The sequence below is a fragment of the Mercurialis annua genome, linkage group LG8 (assembly GCF_937616625.2).
Source record: "Mercurialis annua linkage group LG8, ddMerAnnu1.2, whole genome shotgun sequence".
NCBI classification, from domain to species: Eukaryota; Viridiplantae; Streptophyta; class Magnoliopsida; order Malpighiales; family Euphorbiaceae; genus Mercurialis; species Mercurialis annua.
Window position 1 is genome coordinate 6,914,159 of NC_065577.1, and position 11,823 is coordinate 6,925,981.

Consider the following 11,823-nt stretch of genomic DNA (forward strand, 5'->3'; position numbering starts at 1 on the left):
CAATTTGATAATCAAATATTATTTTCTCCATAAAATTATTTTTTTCTGCAGTATTATAATAATAACATGATAATATAATGATACTCACATGATAATAAACGCTGTCTTTTTAAAAAAAAAATCATTTTTTCTGCAGTTATGATAATGTTATGATAATACAGTGATACTCATATGATAACCAGATGCCGTTTTTTGTGCAGAAAATCGATTTTTTCATCATAAAATTGTTTTTCGCAAGTTTTTAGATCTAAAATTAAAAAATTCAAAGAGTAATTTATTTAGATATGAAAGTTAACATAAATCGTATTAACCAGTACAAATTTAAAAAAACTAAAATCAAATATGAAAAGAACGGCGGAGCGACAGTTGAATAATGGCGGAGCGACGACGGGCCGATGAAGAAACGACGAAGAAGAAGAGAAGAAAAAAGAAGAAAAAAAATGGCGAAGAAAAGCCAAATAGAGAAGAAAAAGAAAGAGGAGGGAGAAAAGAAAGCGAGATAAAAAAATATTGACAGTTGTCATTAGTTGTCACTTGAGAGAAAAAAATATGGCTAAAATAAAATAATAATAAAAATCAGGTATGTAATTATAATATAAACATGTGTTAGAGTAAAAAAATAAAACAATAAAAGGATGAGGTATTTTTTTATCTTTTCTTTATTGAGATAGGAAATCAAATTATTTTTAAAAATAGGGTATTTAATGAAGTATTTATCCTAATTTTTTCTAATTTAAATAATATAAAACTCGTGCAGTAAACTGATAAGTCGTGAGGTTGTTTCCTCGCACAAACATCTTCCTGTCCAATTATTAAAAAGAAAAAACAAATCCTATCAATTTTTGAGAGAGACCAATATTTAATCTTTATATGATATTAAAAAAACATTAAAATAGAATGAATTTTTTTATAAAACATACTATTAGGGTGAGACAACTAAAATTTATCATAAAAATTAACATAATCATTATAATTAGACACAATTGTACAAGTAATTATCAGCTAAGTAGAGTTCTAAAGTAATAATTAATAGAGAAAAGTTCATTCACCATTTTTTTAGAACATATTTGTAATAAAAATCTATAAACATTTTCAAAATTATACTTCGTACTTAAACACTTTTTACTTACTTTTAATTTTTGTTTACAAAATAATACATTTAGAAAAGCATCAAAATTATATCGCCAAAGTCCAGTGACTAGTCCCAAAAATTTGGCTGGAAAAGTATCAAGCCAATAGCGATCGACAAACGATCAACAGACAATCAACATATTGTATGCTCAGTGTTGACCGTGGACTTTCAATTTTTTTGACTGTTATGTATGAGTGTGTTTTTTTAAATGTTTATCAGGTAGATTTTTTTTTTGATTGAATTATTAGGTAGATTTTAAGTATTTTTTTAGTGTTGTTCGGTATATTATCTAGATGCTAATATCAAAAAGTAAATCCCAAAAATTTGATTTGATTTTGGTTTACTGAATGCAAACCGAAAATAAATTGGCTAAGAACTTATACAGAAAAAAAATCAAAATTAAATTAAAAATAAATCGGTTCATTTTTTAGCTCAAGTATTGTCATAATTTTTTTTTCAAGTAGTCTTAAAATAAATCCCTAATTACCTGAACTCTAATTTGGTAGAAACCAACTCATAAAATTTTAAAACCAGTATGAATTAGTCATTTAGACTAACTCCAATTGTATTTCTATTAGAGAAGAAAATTGACTAATTCAAACCAATTTTACAGATTCAAGGATAATATTACACAAAGCAAGAATTTATGGAAAACAATATCCCACAATAAGAAATTCAAATCTTTAACCTAATGTCAACTTGGTGGATTCCTAGGATTATATAATTTCATTTTCATTAGGGATAATTACAATTTATCACCTTAGTTATAGGTCTGAAGCATTATTATTCTCATAAATTTTAAAGAGTCAATGGTTTTCGTTCAATAATACGTTAACTGGCTTTGTTTAAAGATATGATAGTTAAAAGATTAATTTAATTTCTAAACTTATTTTCTTTTAAAAATCATAAAGTTATTCAGAAATTCAAATAAATTTTACAATTACTTAATTATTTATTAAACAATAATAAATTTATAATTATATATATTTCTTTTTTTATATCGGATTAAAAAAATTCAAAACTTGTTTCAAATTTTTAAAAATTAGAGTTAGTATATTTTGGTTCAAGTTTAAAATAAAAAAAACTCCACATTTTTGTACTATGATCCGATTTTGAATGAACAAAAAATAAAACCTAAAACCAGTTAAAATTTATTAATATTTATATCTTTTTACTGAATGGAAACATTTCAAGTTTCATTAGTTTTTCTAGTAAATTAAGAATAATTTATATCTTTTTACAGACAATTATGATTACTCTGAGAGTGAGTAAAGATTAGTTCCTGAGGCGCATTATAAGATAGATCCATTAACAAAAACACCAGCCAAGCACCGATCATATAGATGCCATGACAAGCATTCCAAGAGGGAACCAGGGTAATTATGAAGGTCACTCTGCTTAATTTATTTTGTCATTTTAGTTACTCTACTTTAATTCGTTTCTTTTTTAAGATAAAACTATAATCAAATTGATTTTTAAATAATTAGTGTGTGTACATACAACATAAAAGTATAATTTGACATAAATAATCTGATACCGATTGCCATATATACGCATAATTTGCCTGGAACTCGCTTAAAAACCTCTGTCACTAAAATTGTAGCTCGTTAACCAAATTGAAACAAATGCGATCACCAATCCGGAGTTGGTGCAAAATACAATAAATCCCATAACCAATTACCCGTAAAGACCATGAAGCAAACATTTCACATAAAGATCATGTATGAGTTAAAGAAAATAGTGCATGTTTGAAACAAATCCTTCAAGGGAGAATGAAATGAGAATAAAGAACAGGGAAAACCAGCAACCATTCGTCTGTTACGCGCAAATCATGCTCAATAATATTCAGTTAACACAACCTGAATACAAGTTCTTGCGAAATGGGAAAGTTGATTCTTACCCTCCTAATAACTTAAAGGTAAAGAGCTGATCAAGTGTATGGTAGAAAGTGATTTACAAGTCTTTCTCCCAATTGCCAGGTCCAAATGGAGTCTCCTAAAACCTTCCCTGCAAAAATCAAATTAAAAGAACAAAGAGTTGGATAAGTTTGTTGAATGCAGCCTATCATTCACCATTCGGGTTGTTAACTCGAAAGGATTTTATGCCAGACCTATTTCTCATTATCTATATTCTATAATTCCGAAATGATGTCATTACTTCTCAGTTCTCAAAATTGACTCGCCTACAAGTAAAAATTTAAAACTGGCATTTCATTAAGTCCTATACTGCAAGAATTACCCTGTTTGTCATCGACATATATTTCACAGCCTCTCTATATAATCTACATAACTACGTCAGACTATGTAGCATTGCAAGATCCTCCATTAGGATGTTCAATAATTCATTTTTAAGGAAATTGTCTTACCCGGTTTGCTTCACTTTGTCCTGCCGGTGCATAATTGGCTTGCTCACCTTGAGTGTTCCTCTGCTCCATCTGTGAGAATCTCTGACCTTCACCTGAATGGACCTGTCCATAACCAGCATTAGTTGTGCCTTGTCCATTAGCTCCAGTCTGCGACAGTGAAAAATTCTGGTTCTCTCTCATAAAATCCCTCTGACCTCCTTGTGCAAAGCCCCTAGGGTTTTCAGTATACTGATTGGTCTGATATGGACCTCTATTTGCCTCATGATTCCCACTGTTCATTGGCGTTCTTTCCCATTGGCCTGGAGGACCATAACTCTGATGCGGTGGTTGATTTTGTGGTGGTCCATAGTTTTGATGCGGTGGCTGATTTTTTGGCGGTCCATAGTTTTGATGCGGTGGCTGATTTTGTGGCGGTCCATAGTTTTGTGGTGGCTGATTTTGTGGCGGTCCATAGTTTTGCTGGGGTTGATGATTTTGTGGAGGTCCATAGTTTTGCTGTTGTGGATAATTTTGTGGAGGTCCATAGTTCTGCTGCGCTGGAGGTCCATAATTTTGTTGTGGTGGATATCGTGGAGGTCCGTTATTTTGAGGCGGAGGACCTTGTTGATTGTTCTGGGAACTCCCACTTTGATTTGGCATTGGATATCTTCGCGGCTCAGGGTTTCTGTTCCCCCCGTCTCTGAATCTTCCTCCTCCCCTCTTGTATTGAATTGGAGGTGGTCGATGTGTTATTACACCATTCTCATATAGGTCTCCTGGGATGCGAGAAACATTTTTAAGTCCAACAATAAACAAAATCAACTAAATAAAGTATTACATTGCCTCCTTGTTCAGTGGCTAAAAGTAAAACCAGAAGACCCATTTGTGTCTTAGAAAAATAGAATACGGGCTTTATAACATATTGTAAGAAAGAATCCTCTGATCAAGTGGAAAGAATAGAAGCTGAAGCCTATCCTACAAACAAAGTGTACCGTCCATACTTAAGTGTAAACTCGCAAATAGTATGAACATATTACTCTAACCTCCATGTTCCTAACTTCCTTCCATCAAAACATACTGAAACAAGAGAAACAATCTCATAAATGGAAAATCTTACCTCCATATTGCTTGTTTTGTGGATCAATATAAGAATCCGGTAACACAAAAACAACCCCATTTATATCTGTTAACAGAATAAATAATTATTCAGTATCCAGACCTTAACAAAAGTTGTAACTAAAAAGAATAGATTATTAAAATACAAAGATGCTAAAAAAGGGCAGAGACCTTTAAACTTCTCAGACTCCTCTTCGGTCATCACAGCCTGAAACCCTTGATAAGTAGTGGTGCTACAAGCATATATTTTGGTTTTCGCCTCCTCAATACTGAAACGATCAACAGATCCAGAATTAACCTTTTAATTAAAATACGTTAATATTCTAACATCACCTAAAGTAATCACCTAAGAAAATTCCAACAAAGTCATAAATAACAATTAACAGTTCGGCAATCACTGATCATGTTTGGAATAATAAACATGAACAAGCATTAGTTTTAAATCGAATTCTGGCCAAATCATGTCACCTTTTTCACACGCTGTCATCAGTGGAAATAGTTAAATCCTTACCATGACGTTTCAAACCCGGAAAAATTAACTAGCAAATGGAAATTTAAACTGAAATGAATTCTTACACTTCAACATTCCAAACAAATACAGAATAACAAATAAAATTCCTGCCAAAATAATATAACTCGACGAGAATTTATAACATGTCATGTAATTAGAACTGTACTACATCAAATTCTTGCATTTTTTTTACTTTTTAAATGAAAAAATTCAAAGAAATAAATGAACACAAATTCAAAATAATCAACCTAATACGAAGCCCCTCGGCGCATATTCTCTCATAAGTAGCAACCATTTCTTGGGGCGTAGGCGCCGGGTCTTTAGGAAAATCAACAGTAATCAACCAGTGATTAAAATCACAGCCTTCAAATAAAACCATATCCTCTGTAATCTCATCTCCCTCTTTATAAACCCTATACTCCTTTTTCGAAGAAGATAGCGACGGCCCTGAAACCCTAAACAGCCGCGTTTGGAAGTGAGAGAATATTAACGGCGAATTTAAGTACGATTCGATAGGGTTTTGGGAGAGAGGAAGCGGAGGTGAAGTTGGGGTTATTATTGGAGAGGATAAAGAGCGGTGGAGTGTTGGGAGGGACGTTAACGCTCGACGGAGGCGGGTTAATTGTAAAGCCATGGTGGCTAGCGGCGGAGATGACGGTGGTTAAGTGAGAAAGAAAGAGGGCAGTGAACCAAAGGGTTCAGGGTTTTTAGGGGTTTATGACTAATGGACTTATTTGCAGTGTGTGCGGATGACTGTGTTGCATAGGGGTAGGGCTGCGTAAAAAACGAACCAAACCATACCAAACCAAACCGTAAAACTGAATCAAATGAAATGACAACTACGGTTCGATTATTTGATAAATATGGTTTGGTTTGATTTATAGTTAGGTAAATATTTGGTATTCGGTTATTGGTTCGATTTGAATATTTTAAAAACCGTAAAAAACGAACAATCAGATAAAAAGTAAAAGTAAAAATATAAATATATGTAAATTTATATTTTTTGATTTTTATTTTATTGTAGTTGATATATAAGTTAATAATTTTTCATACAACAAAAAATATGCTAATAAATATATAAAAAAATATATTATATTTTTTAATATTTGAATTAATTTTTATGATAAAAAAAGTAAAAGTTTTGGTTTGTAACTCTATTTGGCCATAAATTTGTCCGGAAAAGAGTTTGTCTAAATTTTCTATCGCCTTGTTGAAACTGTCCAAATTATTTATAATCTATATTTGGACCGTTGCTTTGATCAGACATGGCATTCTTGATCACCTCTAACATCTGATGTATCGCTTCATTAAACATCTGTCGATTTTTTGAGCAATTTTATCTCTCATTGCTGAAAATCGGCTTGTGATATAGATGGACGAGTCGGTGGGATTTGGCGCCAATAATCCTCCAAACGTTTTTCAATATCCAAGTCGGTATTCTTGGCGAGAGAACTAGTAACTCCATCAGCAGAGGGCACCTTGGTCCCCTTTTGCGGCTGTATTTGTTTGTCCTTGGCCATGATCATTGTGATATCCGAGTCTAATTCGTTTGTAAATTCGCCCTTCCTTTCCAATTGAATTCGGCATTGGGACCGAATTTGCCTATACTCGTCTTTAGAACGGTTAGTTTTTGTGCTAACCATAATGATGTCCCCAATGAAATCGTGAAAAGATGTTCGCCATAAATATTCCCTAAACTCAAATCTTTCAATTTATAAGTGGGTACGTTTTAGTTTTGATTTTTTAACCAGAGCACTGTTCAAATTAACACAGTGTTTTTGGTTAATAAAGTTAACCTATAATTTACGAGGATTAATCTGAAGGTTAAGAAAGTCAGGTGACATTAATATCAAAACAACTTCTAAATTAAAAATAATCCGGAGATTGCGAAATGAAAAGCATATGACTTGATTTTTGTTGTCGATTGATTGAATGATAATTTAATATAAATAAATGTTGAGCTATTTATAGTCATCATAATCTGAAGTCCTAATTTGAGTCTAACTCCTATTCTTAATAAGAAAAACAGTTTTCATGGGATTTAATCTCTTATTGAAAACTAATGGCTTGCATGGCCTCAACCTTAAATAAGCTCATTCAATTCTTTTGTTGAGCTGGTGTAAACTTATAGTCAATTAATCATTTTGACAATTAAACTTACAAGTTGAGGGGATAAAATTCTAATTAAAAAAAACAATTAGCTTATAAGTTTAAGGGATAAATTGCTAAAAATGAGATTATTTGATCATAATCACCAAATTCATAAATGGAGAAATTCTTTCAGTCCACCACGTCATCCGTGAACTAAGCCAATCATATCATAACACTTTATTAAAATGAGGATATTTTTATAATATAATTATTTAAAAGTGGATGCAAATAACAAACGAAATTACAAAATATCCTTATTTTAATGAGGTGTTATAATATGAATGACTTAAATCACGTATGACGTGATAAATTGAATGTACATAAAAAATTTCAAATAAATGATTTGGCTACAAAATCAATTTATCTGGTAATTGTCTATTGCTTAAATGTTGACATGGCAAATTGATATTTAAATCACAAAATTAGTAACTAAGAGCATCTCCAATGGGATGCTACTTTTTATGCTAAATTTAGCATGAAAAAATGGTAAAATGCTATAGATAGAATAGCATTTCAAATTTTACTCCAATGCACAAAGTTAAAAAAATGTTATAATTATTTATTAAGATAATTATCTCTTAATTTTATTAATTGCTAATTATTTAATAATTTTTTTAATTAAATATTTTAAACTAAAATTTATGTAATATTTTTTTTAATTTAATAATAAGCTTTTCAAAAGATATAATTAAAAGAATCGATGAATTATATAAAAATAAATTAATTAATTTTTTTATTATATTGATGTATGGTCTACTATTAAAAAATCAAATCGATGTTGTAAAATTAAACAGAAGCACAAAATTTAAAATGAAAAAAGTAAAAATAAAAAAATAGGTTAAAATAATAATACAAAAAATGACCGTGGTAAAATTGTAATTAATAGTGAATTGCTATTGGTTGTCCAATTTTAGCATATGCTATAGTCTGTGCTAAATTTAGCACGTGATATAGCATATGCTAAATTTAGCACAAACTATAGCACTGCATTTGAGATGGATTTTAAGATTAAATGCTAAATTATGGCATTAGCACTTCATTTTAGCATTGCATTGGAGATGCTCGCACGCGGTTTATTTTAATTGGTTATTATCAACCTTTGCTTAACCAATCATAAACAATCACATGGATTAAAAGAAACACAAAATGATAAATTGAAAATAAGATAATGATGAGCAAAATAATCTGCTGTTAAATATACCAAAAGTTTTGTGATCCACCACGCTTTCATCACATCTTTGTCGTTTTCTTTTTTCTTGACAACTTTTCCAATTAAAAAACTTCAAATTGAAATTTAAAAAACACAAATTTTAAACCCTAATAATTGTTAAAATAAATTTGATTGCCTATAAAAAGAACACTAAAACTCTGCTAAAAACAGTACACTAAAAATTAAGCTAAAGAGATCATAAAGGGATAGGAACTGGAAAAATGTTTACTCGAGCTGCTTATTTCATTTTTTTCTTTCATGTTTTGCTCTCCATGGTAAATAATTACCTTCAATTCATTTTTTTGCCCCTTTTATCTAAATTTTCAACCAGAATATATCTGTAAAATTGTTAAATTTTTGGAGTTGCTAAACTGAATTAGCGTGATATAATCACGTTATATTTTTCTCTTATTTTTTTTATATATAATCTTCAGAGTTTAATTTAATTTCGATTTACTATAAGAATTGTCTATTCATTTTATAACGTGGCAGGATCTGATTCCGGTATAGACTAATTTTAGTTTAAAATTACCAAAAAAGTTTATAATTTGAGTTTTTATTTTTAAATTTATAATTTGAGGTTTTTTTCTTGAAAATATTAATTTAAGATTTTGTTTCTAAATTGAAATAAATTAAAATTTTGATCTCAAGTTCTACCCTTCCTTTATCAAAATCTTATACATGTTCAATAGTGGGTATTGAATTTTCACATCCATTATGCTTTTATTTTAATTACTTTTGGAGCAAGATAATGTAATTGTTGCTCCATGATGTGACAAAATTCGGTTGCTACATAGATTAATCAAGCTTGTAATTATTAAAAAAAAAACTTAGGATTGCTTGTAATTTTAAAGTTATAGACATATTTAATCAAAATGAAATAATATAAAAATTTAGTGACCTTAAAAATTTAATATTATTATTCAATTCTAATTTGTTGTCATTTTATATATGCAGAGTGGTCATGTAAGAGCAATTAGGGATGTGCATCCAAATGAAGAGCAATTCCAAAGAAATATAAATGAAATTATAAATAAAAAATCAATTCAACTATATTATAAGATCTTGAATGAACTTTTTAAAAGACCAGCTATATTTGTAAGTTCTGCAGGCCTAAACTTACCAGGTAAAGGTGTACAATTAGAATTTGTTCTTGATTATATAGAATCTTCATACATTGGCTTATTTACACCTAATAATGTTTATTCTGGAAAACATTTATCAATTTATTTTCCTATAAAAGACCATTCTTCTTCTCTCCCTTTCACCATTCCACAAGAAATGATTGATTCTTCGATTACTCATTCGTTATCCGATCTCACAAATATCTTCAAGCCTCGTCGAAATTTCAAGAATCAATCGAATGAGAACGCTGATAAATGTGAAATCCAACCTGGCGAAGGTGATGATAAAATTTGCATAAGAGATACGGAGTCAATTGTTGGATTTATTAGTCGGTTTTTTAAATCCGAAGGTAGTTTTAAAATTTTGGAAACGAAACAACCTGAAACTTATTCGAGTGCATTGTTGCAAGAATATGGTGTTATAGAAGATCCGGAAGAGATTGAGGGTGACGGAAAGGTATTTTGTCATCCGATGGGTGATGCGTTTTATTGTCATTACGCTTTTACGACGAAGGTTCTTAAGGTTTCGTTAGTAACTGAAAATGGAGATAAAGTCGAAGCTGTGGCTGTTTGCCATATGCACAATAATTTTGATAGTATTTTGAATCGGATGCTTGGTATGAAGCCTGGATCAGATGCCCCTTTTTGCCATTTTTTACCTGCCGGTCATTTTATTTTGGTTCAGTCACCAACTATTTATAAGGCTATTTAAACCCTAAAAATAAAATACAACTAAGAGGGGGTGGTAGCTTATAGTGTCCATCACCAAGTTTGTTTTAATCTAGTAGTAGTATTTATGATAAATGTTGTATTTCTGGAATTTGAATGTTTTTTAAAGATGTATTATAATGTTACTGTATTGTATTAGTTTTTTTTTTACTAATTTGCAATTAATAAAAGATGAGTTTGCTTATGTTTGATACTTGAATTTTTCATATTATGTAAGGCCAAAAATGTATAGTGGTACTGGTGATATGTTTTAATATAATATATAAAAATGGATCCGGTAAAAAATTTCCAAGATGACAAAATTATATAATTACATTTATATTAATAATATTATATATGATTTAAATTTATAAGGTGGACAATTTTCAACATCAACTTTTAAAATTACACAAATTAGTATAGAAACTGTTTTCTTGGGCAATTTGGCTCTCTTCAACTTTATAAAATTACTAGTAAACGACTTTCACGATGCTTCAAGAGAAACAATTATTTTAACAAAAGACAATGAATAATTATTACTAAAATGTATTTAAAATATTATACTTTAAACATTTTGATAATATAGTTTCCTAATTACAACACGAAAATATTAAATAGGATATTAAAATAAGAAGTACACACATTTCTAATCAAGTCTTGTTTTTTCAACATCGCACTTCCAACAATACTATTAATTTTTATTATTGCTTCTTCCAAATTCTTGACTTTTTTTTTAAGTTTGTTATTTGTGTCCATCAACTTGCCACTTTCATTTGTGGTTCTCGTCCATACTTCTGTCAAATGTTCAATGTGGTTAATAAGTACTGCCACTTTTGATCTATTAAAGTCCCATATGTCCAGATTATAGTGATTGGCCACAAATACAATAGCATAGTGAGCTGCTAATTTTTTAGCATGTTTGTAACTTTCAAAACTTATTCCAGTTTGCTCATAAGTTATTTTGCCAACTTCATTGTCATTATAAAACATCACAACTGTTTGATAAACACTCGGTGCTGCTTGCGGAATGTGTTTGTAAAAGTGGTCAAGCAGCCCCAAATGGTTTAATGTGTGTGCGAGTATAGCTTCAGATGGGTGTTTTTACAATATCCATCTATAAACAAAGAACACAAGAAATTGGAAATTATAAGATACATTTAATCAAAAACAACTTTCAAAAAGAATAGCGTATCAACAGTTTGTTTTCAATCCATGTTAGCCAACTAAAATTCAGAAATTTATGTAATAGAAGACTTTTTAGTAAAAAATAGTAAAGTCAAAACATAAAAAAATAAGAGATGGAAATAAAGTAATCTTAACATCAATATATTCGAAAAGCTAAAAAGGAGAAATAACCACATATCAAGAGTTCGAGTAAAAGTTGTGCGATTATAGTCCTATTTCTGCTCTTTATATAGAAAGGTATTAAAGGATATAATGATCTTTTGACATTGAAAGATACTACTTTAGTACCTTTGCACATGCTACCTGGCAATTTTTAAACCGTTCAATGTGAAAAGACCATTA

General features: G+C 30.0%; 2 protein-coding genes across 2 annotated transcripts; one reads left to right on the forward strand and one right to left on the reverse strand.

Moving 5' to 3' along the window:
* Window positions 1–2,820: 2,820 nt before the first annotated feature.
* LOC126660374 (multiple organellar RNA editing factor 1, mitochondrial) lies at window positions 2,821–5,841 on the reverse strand. Its single transcript, XM_050353844.2, has 5 exons — window positions 5,352–5,841; window positions 4,764–4,861; window positions 4,594–4,659; window positions 3,498–4,252; window positions 2,821–3,139 (listed from the first exon to the last, which is right to left on the reverse strand). The coding sequence occupies exons 1-5, from the start codon at window positions 5,735–5,737 to the stop codon at window positions 3,128–3,130; spliced, it is 1,317 nt and encodes a 438-aa protein (XP_050209801.1). The 5' UTR covers window positions 5,738–5,841; the 3' UTR covers window positions 2,821–3,127.
* A 2,784-nt stretch (window positions 5,842–8,625) lies between these two features.
* LOC126660375 (BURP domain-containing protein 3-like) lies at window positions 8,626–10,501 on the forward strand. The gene is made up of 2 exons (XM_050353845.2): window positions 8,626–8,739; window positions 9,422–10,501. The coding sequence occupies exons 1-2, from the start codon at window positions 8,686–8,688 to the stop codon at window positions 10,298–10,300; spliced, it is 933 nt and encodes a 310-aa protein (XP_050209802.1). The 5' UTR covers window positions 8,626–8,685; the 3' UTR covers window positions 10,301–10,501.
* The last annotated feature ends 1,322 nt before the right edge of the window (window positions 10,502–11,823 follow it).

What these genes read in the sequence shown, in the direction of transcription:
- LOC126660374 (XM_050353844.2), bottom strand. Translation starts at nt 5,737, where the DNA reads ATGGCTTTACAATTAACCCGCCTCCGTCGAGCGTTAACGTCCCTCCCA. An exon ending in GCCGAGGGGCTTCGTATTAG is followed by an intron (nt 4,862 to 5,351) that starts GTTGATTATTTT and finishes TGATCGTTTCAG; the next exon opens with TATTGAGGAGGCGAAAACCA. An exon ending in GGAGTCTGAGAAGTTTAAAG is followed by an intron (nt 4,660 to 4,763) that starts GTCTCTGCCCTT and finishes TTCTGTTAACAG; the next exon opens with ATATAAATGGGGTTGTTTTT.
- LOC126660375 (XM_050353845.2), top strand. Translation starts at nt 8,686, where the DNA reads ATGTTTACTCGAGCTGCTTATTTCATTTTTTTCTTTCATGTTTTGCTC. An exon ending in TTCATGTTTTGCTCTCCATG is followed by an intron (nt 8,740 to 9,421) that starts GTAAATAATTAC and finishes TTATATATGCAG; the next exon opens with AGTGGTCATGTAAGAGCAAT.